Source organism: Rhinatrema bivittatum, chromosome 4 (assembly GCF_901001135.1).
Source record: "Rhinatrema bivittatum chromosome 4, aRhiBiv1.1, whole genome shotgun sequence".
Classification (NCBI taxonomy): domain Eukaryota; kingdom Metazoa; phylum Chordata; class Amphibia; order Gymnophiona; family Rhinatrematidae; genus Rhinatrema; species Rhinatrema bivittatum.
The window spans coordinates 476,125,726-476,146,638 of NC_042618.1; the positions used below are offsets into that span (position 1 = coordinate 476,125,726).

Consider the following 20,913-nt stretch of genomic DNA (forward strand, 5'->3'; position numbering starts at 1 on the left):
GTAAATAATTGCCCTTTATCTGTTCCACCCCTCTCATGATTTTATAAACCTCCGTCGTGTCCCCTCTCGGCCGTCTCTTTTCCAAGCTGAAGAGCCCTGGCCGGCGCTGCCTCTCATCACGGGAGAGATGCCCCATCCCCTTTATCATATTTGTCGCCCTCGTCTGCTCCTTTTCTAGCTCTGCTATTTTTTTTATTTTTTTTTGAGTTAGGGCAATCAGAATTGAACACAATACTCAAAGTGCGGTTTCTCCATGGCCCAAAACAGAGGCATTATGACATCTTCTGTTTTATTTTCCATTCCTTTCCCAGTACCTAACATTCGACCGCTGACATGCACTGGTCAGACACAGCAAGACTAGAAAAGATGCAGAGAAGGATGGCCAAAATGCTAAGGGGGTGGAATGGCTCTCCTATGAGGAAAAGCTAAACAGGTTAGGGGTCTTCGGCCAGGAGAAGAGACGGCTGAGGGGAGATGTGATAGAGGTCTATAAACAGAACGGGTAGAAAGGGACTGGTTATTTAGCCTTTCAGATAGTGCTAGGACCAGAGCTGATTTTAGATCCGTGTTGCAATCTTTTGTCATTACAGGGATTGATTAAGCAAACTCCATTGACTTAGGTCCTCCTCAATGTACTCTAAAAGCATTAAAAGCAAATAAAATATCTGCAGCCAGAATCCTTACGGGCACCACAAAACATTTATTTATTTATTTAACATTTTTCTATACCGAACTTCATGACAAGCTTCATATCAGGCCGGTTTACATCAAATTTAGGGGTTAACTTAACAAAACCATATAACAAGAAGGCCGAGGCGCAGTTACAAAAAACAGGGAGAATGAACTTGGGGGCTAGGGTAGCCAGGAAGCTACCCTAGCCCCCAAAACCTGATCCTGTCACCCCTGTTTTGAACTCTCTTCACTGGTTCCCTGTCAAACAGCAAGCTCAGTTTAAAGTTATTTGTATGATTTTTTGCTAAGTCAGGATGCTCCAATATGTTTCAGGACTTTATTGAAAATTTACTGTCCCTCTGCTTTACACCTGGAGGGCCAACTGTTACTTGATGTACCAAGGAATCAGGCTGTGTGAGGCTAGAGAAAGACTCAGTAGCAGGTGCAAAACTTTGCAGCCAGCTCCCAAGCGACCTAAGGAAAGAAAGATGCAATAAAAACATTCAGGAAAAAACTGAAGTCCATTTTATTTAGACAGGGTTATTATTATCTATAAAACTGCATTTTATAGATTCTTGTCTCTCATGGCCTTTTATGGTTGTTGGGTTTTTTTTTACCTTGTTTTACTGTTTTTTAAAATATATTTTATTGTTTTTTTTAATCATTATGGATGTTTTGAATTTGTAAGCCACTTAGAATTTTGGATTCTGTGGTATATAAGTATTTTAAATAAATAAGTAGCACATTTAAAACAAATCAGGGAAATATTTTTTCACTCAGAGCACAATTAAACTGTGGCACATGTTGTCAGAGGATGTGGCAAAAGCAGTCAGCGAGGCTGGGTTTAAACACGGTTTACACAAGTTCCTGGAGGAAAAGTCCTATTAACTATGCAGCTTTGGGAAAGCCACTGCTTTATTTATGAGCAAGAAAGATTGGATCTGTTCTTTGTAATCTGCAGGGTACTTGTGACCTGGAATGGCCACTGTGGGTCTGATCCAGAATGGCATTTCTTATGCTGCTGAAACATTCAGCTCAAAAAAAACATTTTAAATGCTCTTGAAATTAGTTACTGGGTACCATAAAGGGTCTAATTTGTAAAGGCATTTAGACTTGTAAAATGTGGTTTTATGCTTGTAAATGAGCTTTTTTGAAAAGTGCCCTGGAATTGCGTGCATGGAAGCGATTTTGTGCTACTTGAAAGAGGCGTTTCTGGGGCCAGAGTTAGAGTGGGAAAACCATTTACAAGCATGCCCTCGATTTTTGAAAGTGCGCACATAAACATATACGAATGCACACGAAAGTACACCACACAGGATGCACATAAACATATATGAATGCACACGAAAGTACACCACACAGGATGCACATAAACATGTACGAATGCACACAAAAGTACACCACACAGGATGCACATAAACATATACGAATGCACACGAAAGTACACCACACAGGATGCACATAAACATGTACGAATGCACACGAAAGTACACCACACAGGATGCACATAAACATGTACGAATGCACACGAAAGTACACCACACAGGGTTCCGCTCACATTGGTTCATCTGACGCACATGAGTCTGCTTTGAAAATGAGGGCTGAAATCTGCGTCTATGACTTTTTACAGGTGGACTTCAGCCCTAATTATACAATGATCTTCCCAATGTGGAATTTCTGCAGGAGGGGAAGAAAATGGCATAATGGCCCAGTTTCCCAGTATTTTGCCAGTTTAAAGAAAAGGGGAAGGAGGTTTGTGACAGTAAAGAAAAGGTGAATGAATAATTGCAGCTCTTGGGAATCTGTCAGGGATGAGTTTTCCACTATATGCTTTGCATTACATTGATGCTTTTGCTTACATCATGTGCACGCTGGTTAGAACAGACTGGAAGGATTGTTCAGATTCAGATTCAGGAAACATTACTGGCAAACAGTATGGTAATTTGTTCATGGGTTGTCAAAGTTATACATAAAGTGGTTACAATAAAAGAATATATATATATATATATATATATATATATATATATATATATATATATATATATATATATATATATAGGCAGGGAGATGTTTATGTCTGATTGTCTAACCTATGCATGTACATAGGGACACGTGTTTGGTTGTTTGATGTGCTACAGTCATCAGTATTAAGGTGGTCTTGTAATTTGTTTCAAATTATATGAATACAATTTATTGTTAATTGTTACTATATTATCACAGGAGTGCTCTTTCTCCATTCCCTTGGAGTGTACTTTGGTCTGTTTGTTGAGCACCTTATATAATTACATATTACCTGGTCTTTTTGTATCTATCTGTTTATATAATATAATAGTTCTAACAACAGGAGAATAAGATGACAGGGTACAAAAATTCTGGTTCTACTCATTTGGGTGGGAGGTTTCTGCCTTTGGGACATTGTTCCTCTGTACCTTGGGCGCCCTCTACAGGCAGAAAGGAATGAGATCCAGGGGAGGATGGTTTCTCTTTTTTTTTTTTTTACATTTTCTGGATTTCCAACTCCTATCATCAAAAGCTATAAACGGGTCTAGTTGTTTTGTTTTGTTTTGTTCTTTCTTTCAGAATATTCAACATGAATGTGGATGAGATATATCCGTATACAATGTGCATAAAAAAAAAATCTATCTCCTGCTCATTCATTGTGGATGTCCTGAAAGGCAGAGCTGCCTGTGGCCCCTGGGGGCTGGAGTTAGCCACTGGAGTCACTTGCTAGTCTAGAGTAAGGCCAGTGCTGTGTCAATCAGAGGACAATTTTCAGTGCTTCATACAGGGAAGAAGCGCCTTACCTGGAAACCACCCTCAGGGGGCAGGTGATTATAAGAGCGCGGGGCAGATTTAAGGCGGGAGAGGAAAACTCCGCACCTAGACGGCATTTTCAAACCTCAGCGGGCAGTATGCCTGGATACTTTGTAGTCGCCGCAATAGGTACAAAGCCGCGGGACTTTGCTCTGAACATTGCAGAACAAGAGAAGAGTCGCTTTCCCCAGCTGGGGGACGTGATCTGCACCTGGAGAGCGCGGGATGCTGGTGTGATGGGCTGATAACCCCTGCGCGCAGGAAGGCGCGCTGCGAGCGCAAGCTGCCCCGCCCCGGGGAGGCCGTGGGAAACTCCTTCTCTCCGTGTCCGCTGCCCTTCCCGCAGATGTCAGCCCCCGGATCGCCTTTAAAAGCGGCTGCAGGCTCCTGGGCAGTCCTCAGAGCCCCGGCACAGGCGAGCCTCCCCAGCATCCAGCGCTCCTCGTCGCTATGTCCGGCCCCTGCGCTCTCCCGCTGCTGCTGCTGCTCCTCTGCAGCCCAGGGGCAGTCACTGCCTTCCCCAACTCCTCTCCGCTGCTGAGCCTGGGCTGGAGGAGCTCGGAGGGCTTCATGCACCTGTACACGGCCACGGAGAAGAGCAGCTTCCACCTGCAGATCAACCGGGATGGGCACGTGGACGGCAGCCCCCAGCAGACCATTTACAGTAAGTGTCCGCATGGCTGGGGAACTGTGCCTTTGCCTTCCAGGGATTGCCTTTCTTTCCCATGCCCTGTGTGTGGCACCCCTGCACGGATCACTGGCCACCTGTATTGCTTAGGCCTGGGATTCTGCTGGGTCAGCATTTGCTTGGGAGATAGGTCACCGACCAGTGACCAGGGCTCTACCTGCTGCCTTAGGCTAGTTTTCAGTGCACATTTTTAATGACACAAATATTGTTTTTTTTAAACTCCCGATGTAGTAAGCTAATGAAATGCTAATGCACTGGGAGTTTAAAAAAAAAACACACACACAAAATGTGTGTTCGGCGCAGGTTGTTGAATGCACATTTTAACTAGGGAAGGGAGTGGAGGCATCCCTGACAGGCTATCCGGACAGTGGGAAGTGGCAGCAGATAGACGCATAAGTCGCTACTTAGACAGCTATCTGCTTATGTGGCAGCTCCTTCCCCCTGCTAGATAGACAAATCAGAAGTTATCCGGGTAAGCTGCGGCAGCTGCCGGCACTTACCCAGAGAGTTCTTGACTATTTTTTAAACTTTTAAAAAACCTTTTTACTCTTTTTCCCCAGCGCTGGAAACTTAACTCCCGCTCTAAGCAGGGCTGAAGTTTCCAGCATTAAGAAAGGTGCTCTGGCCAGGTGCAGTCTCCCTGCCTGCTTAATGTTCTCCCGTTTGGAAAGACGCATTTTCTGCCTGCATCAGCCTGTCACCATCCCATGCTGGCTGCCAGCTGTCACCAGGTGCTGGGAAGCTCCTGCTTCTTACTGCGAGTGCCTCTTAGTTTTTCCTTGAGTGTTCAGTCCATGAGCACAGGGCAGGACGTTCATGGCTAAGCTCTGCCGTCAGTTTTCGGTTGTGGTTTTTGCTCACCGAGTGCCTGACATAACAATGTTCGCTGGGCTGTACACTCATGCTGGTCCGCAGTTCTGTGCACAAGTTTACTTATGATCCAGAAGGTTCTGTGCGCATAACTTGTGCGCATAACCACATGCCAGCAGGTGCATACCAATGATCCCTTTTCAATGCAAATCCCATGTCAATGAAGGCATCAGGCAATACCCTCCCAATTCAGAAAGGTGGGCAGGCGTAACCCATGTGTTCTCAATGCTCAAAATGTAACTCCTGGCAGAGGAGGAGCAAAATTCCTGTGGCCAGCGGGAGTCCGTGGTAATGATCAAGGAGCTCGTGGTGCGGGGATGTGCACGAATCGAGTTCTACTCTCCTTTCTCTGAGTTAACTTGTGCGATGAGCCTATGCAAAAGGCTGAGGGCACATTTTTTCCCAGTTTTTGTGGACGGTGGTGCACATTTTAAAATCCCGGTGCATCAGCACATCATTAGCTTCACTGCATCAGGAGTTAAGAAACCGTGCGCCCCTGGAGGCGGCACGTGGACAGGGCTGCAGCTGGATTTCGGTGCAGCGGACAGAACTTATCCGCTGCTAGTCTTCTCAATCCTGGTCTGTTCGCATTGTAAAGGTTATCATGGGTTTGTTGTAACTTTGCTTTCCAAGGATATGAATACTGTACTTCCAAATTTCAATGTACAACTAATATTCGATAGTCTGTAGTATGAAATGGCAAAAAAAAACCATGCACCGTCTAGTTTGAACAGTTCACTTGCTAGACACAGATATCGTTGCTGCCCTCACCTAATTACTGTAAAAAGTGAACAGAGAAATCCTGTGGTCAGAAGCTCCCATTTCTGGACATTTGGGTTTGAGAGCCATAGTGGTCTTTGCCCCATCAGTTACTGCTGAGGGAGAATGGATTACTCAGCTCAGGCTGCGTTTGCTCTGCACAGGGCCTCAGCAGCATCGATCAGCCCAGTATCTGAGGTTATTGTAGGCAGACAGAACCAGCTCCGGCTTCTTGAGCCACTGAGCAGCAACCAGAAGGGTGGAAAATATGAAGCGAATAAGAAACATGAACAGATGAAGGCTGGAGACTGAAGGTGTGCAAATTTCTAAAAAAAAAAATAAAAACACACCCCAAAACTTTATTTTTATTGGCCACTCAAATCCACAGAGCTAGGCGGGATACCGTAATTAAATTCATATCATAAACTAATTTGACAAACCTGCAAGAATTTTGTGGGTTTGGGAAATTAGGTAGGCAAACATTTTATGGTAAAGAAACAGATGAACTTGCAAACCTACATCTTGCCAAATCTGAATGGATTTTTCTCAAGAATCAAAAATTCTGCCAAACTCAAACCAGGCTGAGTTCAGCCTTGATCAGAAAAGAACCACGCACAGGGATCCCAAATGTCACAGGTGACTTCCAGTACTGCAGCGAGTACAAGCTTTCCAGGCTGATATATCCATTGATGTGGAGCCTGTGGATTCTGTCCTGGGAGTTACTTGTACTGCTCAGCTCATCTGACCTACTGCCATTCCTGTCACCTCCCTGTGTGAACAGGGGCATGGCTTTAGGATTAACAGGCAGCTTCCATCTACCTTTTCTAGACCTCTCATGATTTTAAACACCTCTATCATATCCCCCCTCAGCCGTCTCTTCTCCAAGCTGAACAGCCCTAACCTCTTTAGTCTTTCCTCGTAGGGGAGCCGTTCCATTCCCCTTTATCATTTTGGTCGCCCTTCTCTGTACCTTCTCCATCACAACTATATCTTTTTTTAGATGCGGCAACCAGAATTGTACACAGTATTCAAGGTGCGGTCTCACCATGGAGCGATACAGAGACATTATGACATTTTCCGTTTTATTCACCATTCCCTTCCTAATAATTCCCAACATTCTGTTTGCTTTTTTGACTGCTGCAGCACACTGTACCGACGATTTCAATGTGTTATCCACTATGACGCCTAGATCTCTTTCTTGGGTGGTAGCTCCTAATATGGAACCTAACATCGTGTAATTATAGCATGGGTTATTTTTCCCTATATGCATCACCTTGCATTTATCCACATTAAATTTCATCTGCCATTTGGATGCCCAATTTTCCAGTCTCACAAGGTCTTCCTGCAATTTATCACAATCTGCTTGTGATTTAACTGCTCTGAACAATTTTGTGTCATCTGCAAATTTGATTATCTCACTCGTCGTATTTCTTTCCAGATCATTTATAAATATATTGAACAGTAAGGGTCCCAATACAGATCCCTGAGGCACTCCACTGTCCACTCCCTTCCACTGACAAAATTGTCCATTTAATCCTACTCTCTGTTTCCTGTCTTTTAACCAGTTTGTAATCCATGAAAGGACATCGCCACCTATTCCATGACTTTTTACTTTTCCTAGAAGCCTCTCATGAGGAACTTTGTCAAACGCCTTCTGAAAATCCAAGTACACTACATCTACCAGTTCACCTTTATCCACATGTTTATTAACTCCTTCAAAAAAGTGAAGCAGATTTGTGAGGCAAGACTTCCCTTGGGTAAAGCCATGCTGACTTTGTTCCATTAAACCATGTCTTTCTATATGTTCTGTGATTTTGATATTTAGAACACTTTCCACTATTTTTCCTGGCACTGAAGTCAGGCTAACCGGTCTGTAGTTTCCCGGATCGCCCCTGGAGCCCTTTTTAAATATTGGGGTTACATTTGCTATCCTCCAGTCTTCAGGTACAATGGATGATTTTAATGATAAGTTACAAATTTTTACTAATAGGTCTGAAATTTCATTTTTCCATTCCTTCAGAACTCTGGGGTGTATACCATCCGGTCCAGGTGATTTACTACTCTTCAGTTTGTCAATCAGGCCTACCACATCTTCTAGGTTCACCGTGATTTGATTCAGTCCATCTGAATCATTACCCATGAAAACCTTCTCCATTACGGGTACCTCCCCAAAATCCTCTTCAGTAAACACCGAAGCAAAGAAATCATTTAATCTTTCCACGATGGCCTTATCTTCTCTAAGTGCCCCTTTAACCCCTCGATCATCTAATGGTCCAACTGACTCCCTCACAGGCTTTCTGCTTTGGATATATTTTTAAAAGTTTTTACTGTGAGTTTTTGCCTTTACAGCCAACTTTTTTTCAAATTCTCTCTTAGCCTGTCTTATCAATGTCTTACATTTAACTTGCCAATGTTTATGCTTTATCCTATTTTCTTCTGTTGGATCCTTCTTCCAATTTTTGAATGAAGATCTTTTGGCTAAAATAGCTTCTTTCACCTCCCCTTTTAACCATGCCGGTAATCGTTTTGCCTTCTTTCCACCTTTCTTAATGTGTGGAATACATCTGGACTGTGCTTCTAGAATGGTATTTTTTAACAATGACCACGCCTCTTGCACACTTTTTAACTTTGTAGGTGCTTCTTTCAGTTTTTTTCTAACAATTTTTCTCATTTTAACAAAGTTTCCCTTTTGAAAGTTTAGCACGAGAACCTTGGATTTGCTTACTGTGCCCCTTCCAGTCATTAATTCAAATTTGATCATATTGGGGCGGATTTTAAAAGGGTTACGCGCATAAAATACACACGTAACCCTTTTAGATCTGCTCCTGCGTGCGCTGAGCCTATTTTCCATAGGTCCGGCGATGCGCACAAGCCCCGGGACGCGCGTATGTCCGGGGCTTGAAAAAAGGGGCAGGGAGTGGGTGGGGCTGTCCGGGGGCCGGGGGGGAGGGCAGGACCGAGGCCTCCGGCACAGTGGCCGTGCTGGGGATCGCACGTCGGCACTCGGTCGGCGCGCATAACCTATGCCTGCCTGGAAGCAGGCGTAAATAAGAAAATAAAGGTAGGGGAGGGATTTAGGTATGGCTGGGGGGTGGGTTAGATAGGGGAAGGGAGGGGAAGGTGGGGGGAGCAGAGGGAACGGGGAAAACCATTGGGGCTCCCCTAGGGCTCGGCACATGCAAGTTGCACAAGTGTGCACCCCCTTGTGCGCGCCGACCCCGGATTTTTTAATATACGCGCAGCTGCGCGCACATGTTATAAAATCAGGCGTAGTTTTGTGCATGCCGGGTTGCACGCACAAATCTACATCCATATGTATCTATTAAAATCTGGCCCATTATGATCACTGTTGCCAAGCGGCCCCACCATTGTTACCTCTCACCAAATCCTGTGCTCCACTGAGAATTAGATCTAAAATTGCTCCCTCTCTCATCGGTTCGTGAACCAATTGCTCCATAAAGCTATCATTTATTCCATCCAGGAACATTATCTCTCTAGTGTGACCCGATGATACATTTACCCAGTCTATATTGGGGTAATTGAAGTCTCCCATTATTACTGCACTACCAATTTGGTTAGCTTCCCTAATTTCTCTTAGCATTTCACTGTCCATCTCACCAGCTTGACCAGGTGGACGGTAGTATACCCCTATCACTATTGTCTTCCCTGACACACAAGGGATTTCTACCCATAAAGATTCAATTTTGTATTTAGTCTCATGCAGGATGTTTATCCTGTTGGACTCTATGCCATCCCGGACATAAAGCGTCACACCTCCTCCCGAATGCTCCTCTCTGTCATTGCGATATAATTTGTACCCCGGTATAGCACTGTCCCATTGGTTATCCTCTTTCCACCATGTCTCTGAGATGCCAATTAAGTCTCTGTCATCATTCACTGCTATACATTCTAATTCTCCCATCTTACTTCTTAGACTTCTGGCATTAGCATACAAACATTTCAAAGTTTGTTTTTTGTTTGTATTTTTATTCTGCTTTTTAATTGATAGGGATAAGTTAGAATTTTTTAGCTCAGGTGAGTTTTTAGTTACAGGCACTTGGACTACTTTTCTAATTATTGGAACTTCACTGTCGGGATGCCCTAAATCTAATGCATCATTAGTATCCTTTGAAGATACATCTCTCCGAACCATGCACTGCTGAGCGACTGTCAGCTTTCCCCTTTGTTCTAGTTTAAAAGCTGCTCTATCTCCTTTTTAAAGGTTAGCGCCAGCAGTCTGGTTCCACCCTGGTTAAGGTGCAGCCCATCCCTTCGGAAGAGACTCCCCCTTCTCCAAAAGGTTCCCCAGTTCCTAACAAAACTGAATCCCTCTTCCTTGCACCATCATCTCATCCACACATTGAGACTCCGGAGCTCTGCCTGTCTCTGGTGACCTGCGCGTGGAACAGGGACCATTTCAGAGAATGCTACCCTGGAGGTTCTGGATTTAAGCTTTCTACCTAAGAGCCTAAATTTGGCTTCCAGAACCTCCCTCCCTCAATACCTGAATGCAATCTGCTTTGAAATGCCAAAAAAGCAGAATATAAACCAAATAATAATAATAAGCTAATCCACGATAATCTCAAGGTGACTGGAAATCAATAGTCCCCAGGTTTGGAGATGGAGGATTTTTAAAAATCCTTAATAGTTTTAATTATTGGGTGATTTATTTAGTGTTTGTGACATTTTTTAAATGTTACGAACATAAGAACATAAGAAATTGCCATGCTGGGTCAGACCAAGGGTCCATCAAGCCCAGCATCCTGTTTCCAACAGAGGCCACAAAAACCTGGCAATTACCCAAACACCAAGAAGATCCCATGCTACTGATGCAATTAATAGCAGTGGCTATTCCCTAAGTAAACTTGATTAATAGCAGTTAATGGACTTCTCCTCCAAGAACTTGTCCAAACCTTTTTTGAACCCAGCTACACTAACTGCACTAACCACATCCTCTGGCAACAAATTCCAAAGCTTTATTTTGCGTTGAGTGAAAAAGAATTTTCTCCGATTAGTTTTAAATGTGCTACTTGCTAACTTCATGGAATGCCCCTTAGTCCTTCTATTATTCGAATGTGTAAATAACCAATTCACATCTACTCGTTCAAGACCTCTCATGATCTTAAAGACCTCTGTCATATCCCCCCTCAGCCGTCTCTTCTCCAAGCTGAACAGCCCTAACCTCTTCAGCCTTTCCTCATAGGGGAGCTGTTCCATTCCCTTTATCATTTTGGTTGCCCTTCTCTATACCTTCTCCATCGCAACTATATCTTTTTTGAGATGCGGTGACCAGAATTGTACACAGTATTCCAGGTGCGGTCTCACCATGGAGCGATATAGAGGCATTATGACATTTTCCGTTTTATTACCCATTCCCTTCCTAATAATTCCTAACATTCTGTTTGCTTTTTTGACTGCTGCAGCACACTGAGCCGAGAATTTTAAAGTATTATCCACTATGATGCCTTTTTCCTGGGTGGTAGCTCCTAATATGGAACCTAACATCGTGTAACTACAGCAAGGGTTATTTTTCCTTATATGCAACACCTTGAACTTGTCCACATTAAATTTCATCTGCCATTTGGATGCCCAATCTTCCAGTCTTGCAAGGTCCTCCTGTAATGTATCTCAATCCGCTTGTGATTTAACTACTGTGAATAATTTTGTATCATCCACAAATTTGATAACCTCACTCGTCGTATTCCTTTCCAGATCATTTATATATATATTGAAAAGTACCTGTCCAAGAACAGATCCTTGAGGCACTCCACTGTTTACCCTGTTCCACTGAGAAAATTCACCATTTAATCCTACTCTCTGTTTCCTGTCTTTTAACCAGTTTGTAATCCACGAAAAGACAATGCCTTCTATCCTGTGACTTTTTAGTTTTCGTAGAAGCCTCTCATGAGGGACTTTGTCAAACACCTTCTGAAAATCCAAATACACTACATCTACCGGTTCACCTTTATCCACATGTTTATTAACCCCTTTAAAAAAATGAAGCAGATTTGTTAGGCAAGACTTCCCTTGGGTAAATCCATGTTGACTGTGTCCCATTAAATCGTGTCTTTCTCTTTGCTCTACGATTTTGATCTTGAGAATAGTTTCCACTATTTTTCCCCGACACTGAAGTCAGGCTCACTGGTCTATATTTACCTGGATATGAGTTTTTAATTATTGGCTGTTCTATTCATCAGCTATGTTGAAATATTATTTTTCTTAGTATAGTTTTACTATTATGATTGATGATTTATATTTCTTGGTTTATTGTTTGAAGCTTTTGTGAGAAACAATGATGTTTCTGTTTTTCTGTTGTTGCATGTCGTAGAGTCTGGCTTGTTGCAGTTTCCAGTTCAGTTTTTGTCTGCACATTTCTATTTATATTTTATGGTCTTTTCTGTATTTGGTGATGGTCTGTCTGTGTTCTGTATGTGTAGGGATCTACGTTTCCAGTTTTTATTTTATTTTTCTCAGAAATGTATCAGTGTTGTTTACAACAAGAATAAAAGCAGCAGAAATCAGTGGGAAAAAATGGCTTGTCATTTTTCTGTGTAGATATCATTTTGGAGTGGAGGAGTAGCCTAGTGGTTAGAGCAGTGGCTATGAACCAGGAGACCAGCATTCAAGTCCCACTGTCGCTCCTTGTGACCTTGGGCAAGTCACTTTACCCTCCATTGCCTCAGGTACAAACAGATTATAAGCCCTCTGGGGATAGGGAAATACCTACAGTACCTGAATGTAATCCACTTAGAAGTGCTGAAAAAAAGTGTGAAAAGCAGAATATAGATCTAAATAAATAAAACTTAGCTAAATTCCTGGAGAAAATACAATAAAAATTGAAAATAAAGGTCCCAATGCTTGTGTGACTGAGGTGAGGTATTTTGTTTCTGTTTAGGGATAGATAGCAGCTTGACTTATTCTGTTTCCCTAATAGGAGGTGTATTGGTGTTTTAGGGCCTGGTGTAATAATTACAGCATTTCCTTTTCATAGGTAGGGTTCTTACTGTTTGAGAGTTGGCAGTTAGTGCTGTTTCAGCATGGGAGGTTTACTGTATTATACCATTTGGTTTACTCATGGGCTTTCTAAGGGCCAAGCCCATACCCAATATGCGTTACAGTAGACCTAATACAATATGGATTCCCAGTGTCTTTTTTGCAGGGTTTTCTGGTTGCCACCACAGAAGCGCATGCAAATATAATATACAGAGTTATGATATTTTCACCTTGGAAAATTGTACTTTGAATGTCCTGTTTCATTTAAAATCTGTTACTGTAAATGCATAATTTTTAGCTGGGTGTTCACCTAGGACACTTAATACCTTTCACCAGCCCTGGTGTACAATATCCCGAGGTCCATTTCAAAGGCTCTGAACAGAACCCGGCACTTAACTTTTGGTCACTTATTCGCTTTTTTTTTTTTTTTTTTTACAGTTTACGTATCAATAACAGCTGGATTTGGTTGACTGAGTTAATTTTTTCTAGCGAATAATTAATTCCCTTGCATGTAGACCACAACCACCAGCTCCGAGGCTTTGCCTTGGGGTTGAGACATTTGATGGCTTCAGATTCAAAGACTGTGCTTTCCGGAATATTCTGAGGGCAGGTTGTTGCAATATTCCACGGAAGCAGAGAAGCACCCCTCCCTGCAAATGAACGACTGCGGAGAAGCAGTGTCCCGGTCCGCTCCTCTAAAATCTGGTCACCTTCCTCTAGCCTCACCGTGTCTGTAAACGAAGTTATTGCTAGGAAAGAAGAGAAGCCCATGAATAGCGTCATCAAAATCCATGGGGGAGGGGGGGCAAAGGGCACAGGTGGCACCGGCCCTGCATCCATGACATTTTTGCCCAGGAGCAGAAGCGTTCATGGCAATAAAGCGCAGAGAAGGTCCTCTGAATATTCTGCAGCTGCTTTCTATCGGTTTAGGAATAATCCTAAAAACAATGTACATATCCAGCTCTGGAAGCATTCTCCCAGGTCTCAGAGTCAAGAGTTTAAGATACATTTTAAAGAAGAATAAGAACAATTTAGAAGTCAGTTGCATATTTTTGGAAGTGAAATGCCTTCCTGGGAAGTTGCCTCTAGTTCTGTGTACTAAATGTTCTCAGTGGTTACAGCAAGGTTTGCCCTTATCCCTCAGGCCCAGCGCTCAGCAGATTCTGCTTGGTAATGCATCTCCTGTTAAACAGACATCCTCATATAAATGACAGAATCAGCACATGCCAAAGATGGTCTGACCGATCTGCTGTCTTTTCCTGACCAGGTGCACTGCTGATCAAGGCGGAGGAGGCTGGGTACGTGGTAATCAGTGGGGTGAAAACCGGTCGCTACTTGTGCATGGGCATGGATGGAAGCCTCTTTGGATCGGTGAGTACTTGGAATAGGACCAGGGCCGGTGCTAGCATTTTTGCTTCCCTGTGCGAACAATTACTGTGCTTCCACCTCAATTAAACATGCAGAACACAGACTCACTCTCACCAAATTCAGAATAAAGAGACCAAAAACTATAAACAGAAACTGAACCGGAAACCGCAACAAGCCAGACTCTGTATGCAGTGCAGCAATGGAGAAACAGAAACATCACCAGGCCTCATAAATCATTCATCAAACAATAACATCAATCATATTAGTAAAACCATACTTATAAAAAGAATATTTCCAGTGAGCTAAGGAATAGAATAACATCCAATAATTAAGAGCTCATACACAATTTAAAAAATTTCCCAAACAACAATAAATTATTTCAAAATGGCAAACACAGACAGGATGGAAAATTCATTGCTCTTCATAACTGAAAACATTTTATTTCCAGTCATCCTGAGCAAGGCATGGATTAGTGAGGCAGCACAAATGTTTTTCACACACACACACATACACACACACACCCAGACAGGTTCCCATTCACCACCCCCCCAGACAGGTTCCACCCCCCCCCCCCACACGTGCAAATATGTTCCAGAGGAGGTGTGCACGCTGCAGTTCTGGAGACGTGCAAATATGTTCCAGAGGAGGTGTGCACGCTGCACTTCTGGGGACGTGCAAATATGTTCCAGAGGAGGTGTGCACGCTGCACTTCTGGGACGTGCAAATATGTTCCAGAGGAGGTGTGCACGCTGCGGTTCTGGGGACGTGCAAATATGTTCCAGAGGAGGTGTGCACGCTGCACTTCTGGGGACGTGCAAATATGTTCCAGAGGAGGTGTGCACGCTGCACTTCTGGGGACGTGCAAATATGTTCCAGAGGAGGTGTGCACGCTGCACTTCTGGGGATGTGCAAATATGTTCCAGAGGAGGTGTGCACGCTGCGGTTCTGGAGACGTGCAAATATGTTCCAGAGGAGGTGTGCACGCTGCGGTTCTGGAGACGTGCAAATATGTTCCAGAGGAGGTGTGCATGCTGCACTTCTGGGGACGTGCAAATATGTTCCAGAGGAGGTGTGCACGCTGCGGTTCTGGAGACGTGCAAATATGTTCCAGAGGAGGTGTGCACGCTGCACTTCTGGGGATGTGCAAATATGTTGCAGAGGAGGTGTGCACACTGCGGTTCTGGAGACGCTTAAACACCTTGGGCTTAGCTCTTCTAAGTTCCCAGGCATCGAAGCCTTCTGTAATGCTCCTTCCTCCCATCAGCGTAGGAAGCTCTGCTGCCGTCGGGGCTGTCTCAAAGTGACTTGCTGCTCTGTGTTTTTTGGACCGGGTGGACCGGTTTGCTCTTTATCCCCAGCATTTGCTGTACTGCTTTGTTTCTCAGGCACTGCTGTGACTTGCTGAAAATCTGCTGAAGTTCATCTTCTTACATCCTCTAACTTTACGGTCAGGGGCAGCAGCCCCGGCAGAAGAGAAAGTGCTGAAAGCTGATAAAAAGGGGTTTTGCACCCTCTAATGCAGAAAATCTCCTTTTAATTCAAGGCAGATTTTGTATAAATGGGGGAAGAGAAGGTTTTCCAGCCCTGTGACCTCCTGCTGACCTTTCAGGAGCTCAGGGCTCCTTGGCAGGGTCTGAGGGATACCCGTTGGCTCGCTATACCCCCGGGACCAAAGCGCTGTGGGGCTTTTGGAAGCTTAATTTTAAGAATTGGGCAAAAGTCACACAGTTATTCGTTTGCTTTCATCCCTTGTTTTTTTCTCTTTCTTGTCCCTTGAACTGCGCCCCCCCAAGGTGGCTGCTCGAGGCCTGCAGCGGCCCCTCCTCCAAGAAACACCCTCAATGCCGCTTCTTGGCCAGCAGAAATCACAATTCCTCATAAAAGAAACAAAATCAAGAAATGTAAATTATCTCTCGAGTAAAACCTTACTAAAAGTTAAAGGTAAACCAGAACAGTAAATAACTAACATTTGATTCCCCCGTGTTTAACAACAGTTTGAACCATTTTTGAAACTCTGTTTATCCCTTAACGTTGTAACCTTCATATTTGTAAACCGTTATGATGGATTTATGATGAGGAATTCGAATGACGGTATATAAAACCCGACAAATAAATAAAATAAATAAAAAGAATACATATTTCAAAACAGCTGACAAATAGAACATCCAGTAATTTAAGTCATACAAATTATCCAAATGCCAATAACCATTTAAAACAGCAGACACATCAAACAGCACCCATTAATTATAATTAATAAGGACAAAAAGAATTCCCTGCTGTCCATACCTGGGATCATTGATTTCCAGATATCCTGAGATTGTCAAGGATCAGCAGTGGGAAAGGACAGAGTTATTGCTCCAAACTTTCTTCTATCTCTCATATCTACACATACACAGGCTTACTTACACACACAAACACATGCCCTCACTCTCATACACACACAGATATGCCCTCACTCTCATACACACAGAGACATGCCCTCTCTCATACATATACACACAGACATGCCCTCTCTCTCTGATACATACACACGTACACATGCTCTCTTTGATACATATACATGTACACACAGGCATGCCCACTCTCTCATACATACATACACACAGATATGCGCTTTCACACATTCACACACACATGCCCTTTCATACATACAGACATGATCTCTCTCTTACCTACATACATACACACAGATATGCTCTCACTTTCATACATACACACCTACAGACATGCTCTCTCATACATGCACACATACACAAAAATGCCTGCTGATACACACACACAGAAATGCCCTAGTACATACATATACAGACATGCTCTCATACATACACATAGATGTCCGCTCTCTCATATATGCACACACACAAACATGCCATCTCTCAACACATGCCCCCTCTTTCACACACACATGACCCTACTCATACATACTCATGAAGATGTGTCCTCGCATACAGACACACACATGCCCTATCTCTTACATACACACGCATAGGCAAGCTCTCTCATAAATACAAACACATGCCCTATTCTTGCATACACACAAACAGAATGCTCTCATCATGCACACAGACATGCCTTCTCTCTCATACAAGCACACACATACAGACATGCCCTCTCTTATACCTACACACACTGATCTTCTTTTCCACTCACTTCCCCTCTCACGTAAGTACAAGGCCAACAGCAACAGCCTCCTCCTTCTTCCTCCATGGCCCATGGTACTCTTCCTTTCTTCAGCGCTGCAGGAGCTGATGTTTCTCTGTCTCCTGCACCTGTTCCTCCTGCAGATCAGGGACCGGGCTGAAGTTACTTTGAGTGGTTGGTGCTGCAATGCTCCACATTCTCCTCCTGATGGCTGCTCAGCTTGTTCTGCCCCCAGCCCCACTGCTGCTCCTCCTCTTGCCCTTCACTGCCACAACGGCCTGGAGCCAATACTGCCTCTGCTTGAGCCGTGGACATGCTCTTCTTCTTCCTACCTCTAATTGTGAAGGCATGGTCTCGCCTTCTTCCCACCCATGCAAGTCCACACCCTGGCACTTTCTCTTCCGGGCCATTTGAGCAGGAAGGAGAGATCGTGCCATTGCTGCGCCCCCGACTGATGGTGCACGAGGCGGCCATTTAGTTCATCCAGGACTTCCACTGACCCTGGGCAGAGGTTCCCAAATGTGGGGGACCTTCATCTAGCCACGTTTTCAGGATATCCACAATCACCATGCACAATAAAATTTGCATGCTGTGGAGGCAATGTATGCAAATTTATCTCATGCATATTCATTGTGGAAATCCTGAAAACCCGACTGGCTGGGGGGTCCTCCAGGATAGGTTTGGGAAGCCCTGCATTGGCGCATAATAAAACATTACCATTTAAAAAGTTCCTCCAGGATAAATACTGTTAACACTGAATGTTTGCTATTGGCCTACATCAATTATATCTTTTTCCACCATTCTCAAACTTTATATCCCTTGATAATTAATAAAAATGAATACACGAGTACTAGTGCTTAAAGAATTTTAGAAATAAAATTTGTATTAACCTGCATATGTTAAATCCGAACGAGGACAGCTCAGTGCCTGTATGTAACAAGAAGGAATTCCCTTCCCATCTTATCCCTAGCAGCCCTTGTATTTTGTAATGTGATGACCTATCACCGATGATGTATTTTGTAATGTGATGACTGATGATAGGTATATCTTCTCCTGCAGCATTATTTCAGCCGGGAAGACTGCCTCTTCAGACAAGAGAATTTAGAAAATGGCTACGAGGTCTACCACTCACCCAAATACAACTTCCTGATCAGCCTGGGAAAAGTCAAGCGCCCGTTCCTCCCGGGTATGAACCCGCCGCCTTACTCTCAATTCCTCTCACGGAGGAATGAAATCCCCCTCATCCGCTTCAACACCCCTGAACCCCACCGGCACACCAGAAATGCAGATGTTGACCCTTTGGATCCCAACCGGATCTTGATCTCCTCAATAAATGTGCCTGCCTCACTTATAAGCCATCAGGATCTGTTGGCTCACCTACCCCAAGAACCCTTGAGAATTAACCAAGAGGATATCATTGACTCCGAAGATCCCTACAACATCATGTACCCAAGCAAGAAACTCAGCCCAAAGCATAACATTAACTAGCATGGCTCAATGCTTATTGGTTGATGATGATAAGAGCAAGAGGATTTGGTAGTGCTCTAGCTTTGAAGTAGACAACATGAACTACTAGGTCGCCAGAAGAGCTTTGAGATCAATCTTATTCTTGTAGAAAGTATACATAATATATATTTATAAAGTGGATAGGAGCAATCCCCATTGACAAAATCATGGTATATTCCAGCATGGCCCATGGTTGTTAGCACTAGTGTTTGAAGATGCTTATTTTTTCTTTGGTTTTGAAATGGAAAAGGACACTCTAGGAGACGTGTTTTATCCTGTGATAACTCTCGATTTGGGTAGCTGAAGGCATTTGTCTACACTTCGCAGCTCACCATACAGCATGCTTACCAGAAAGCAGCAGTTCTTATCATTGGTCATCGAAGCTACCAAACAGATCTGGTTTTCAGGAAGTCAACAATTAATTTGCATGAAATAATTCTCCATACCTGTGTTTTAAGAACAAGTTTATAAATGGTTGTGGTTACCTTGAAAAGAAAACCAGATCTATTTTAGGGGGCTTCAAGGACTGATTTGAGAGCACCCTCTTTCTTCACCTTCTGTCGTGTTGCTGGAAATGCTTAGGTCTTACTCGCTCACATTCACACTCTCCAGCTGTTCTTCCCGTATTTTAGAGCTTTATTCTAATTGAAAAAAATGTTGCTTTTTATAAGATAGTAGACCCTCTTCTTCTCCCACTATAACATTTGAACCGAGATGGGCTTGCTACTAGTCTGTGAGAGGCTGAAAGACACTTGGGCGGAACCCCTAACCCTGGCCAACCCCACCAGAGCTACATCTCCAAGCCAGGGTTTCCCCTTTCTAACCCAAGGTCCTAGTGACCTGGAAATGCTACCCTGCCTTCCTGCATTTATGGGCTTCCTTTAGTTGTGTCCTGGGTGAACCTCAGATGGTCAGTTTGTTAGGTGGTGTTGTCCTCATTTCCCATATAGGCCAGATCTTCTAATCTTTGAAGGGACTTGATGTAGTCATTGTTGCCTGGCAGAGGCTCTTACTCAGCACTAAGAATTCTTACATTTCAGCAGTTTTAATAACACTACAGGTGAATCTTAAAAGATTTTTTTTAATTTAGTGATACTAGAAACTTCATTTACTAAACTTTTCTCCCCACCGACACAGAATGGGAGAACAGCCTTAGCAAATCAAGCTCTAGAATTGATTTAATATATATTACAACCATTTTTCTGTCTCCTAAAAGACACAGAATGGAATTGCATATTTATTTAATATCTAACTGCAGGTAGAATTAGTGTGCCAGAGATAGCCTAGAAAAAATACAGTAACCAGTTAAAACCAGAGAACTCAAAGTTCAGATTAAAAAAAAAAAAAAATTTAACATATTCTGTATTGGCCAAATAAGAATTAGACCTGAACTTTTAAAGATAAGATAATCACTTTTCTTGGAAGCTAATTAGTTCTACCCTCTAGAGCTGGAAGTTTTGAAAAAGTTAAAGATCCTTCACCTGGAAAGTAACTGACCAGCGAGTAATCAAGCAACTTCTTAGCAAACTTAACAGCTTAGCCTTCCTACCGTATGTATCACAGAGGGGAGAGACATTCCCATATGCCCTCAGGGTAGTGCTGCAGCTCCAGGAAGAATATGCATACGACAAGCTCCATACATTGGCTTTGAGAATGCAGTTAATTAGCATCTTTTGATTATCCTGAAAGCCAGAGCTGGGAGTGCATTTTGAGGACTGGCTTCCATTTCATGCTGGCTTCTTCAGCTGCCAGTAGAGGAATGAATTTTATTATGGGGTTGGTTTCTCTCCATTCTGCCTCTATCTTCCTTTTGTTGCAAATCTTTCCCACTCTGAACTCCGATAATTTTACCTGTACACCAAGGGTGGCCAATTCCAGTCCCCGAGAGCCACAAAGGGGCCTCGTTTTCAGGATATCCATGATGAATATGGAGGAGATAGATACTCCTCCATATTCATCATGGATATCCTGAAAACGAGGCCCCTTTGTGGCTCTCGGGGACTGGAGTTGCGCCCCCTAGGGTACATCTGAAGCAAGTGATCAAGTGTGCTGTGTGGACTTTAAACATCTGAATGAATTATGGAAGGGGAAGAGAAGGGCAC

The 20,913-nt window shown here is 43.4% G+C and overlaps 1 protein-coding gene across 1 annotated transcript; it reads left to right on the forward strand.

The window, feature by feature from the left end:
• Nucleotides 1–3,584: 3,584 nt before the first annotated feature.
• Nucleotides 3,585–20,697, forward strand: FGF23 (fibroblast growth factor 23). The gene is made up of 4 exons (XM_029597540.1): nucleotides 3,585–3,717; nucleotides 3,833–4,150; nucleotides 14,064–14,167; nucleotides 18,365–20,697. The coding sequence occupies exons 1-4, from the start codon at nucleotides 3,585–3,587 to the stop codon at nucleotides 18,791–18,793; spliced, it is 984 nt and encodes a 327-aa protein (XP_029453400.1). The 3' UTR covers nucleotides 18,794–20,697.
• The last annotated feature ends 216 nt before the right edge of the window (nucleotides 20,698–20,913 follow it).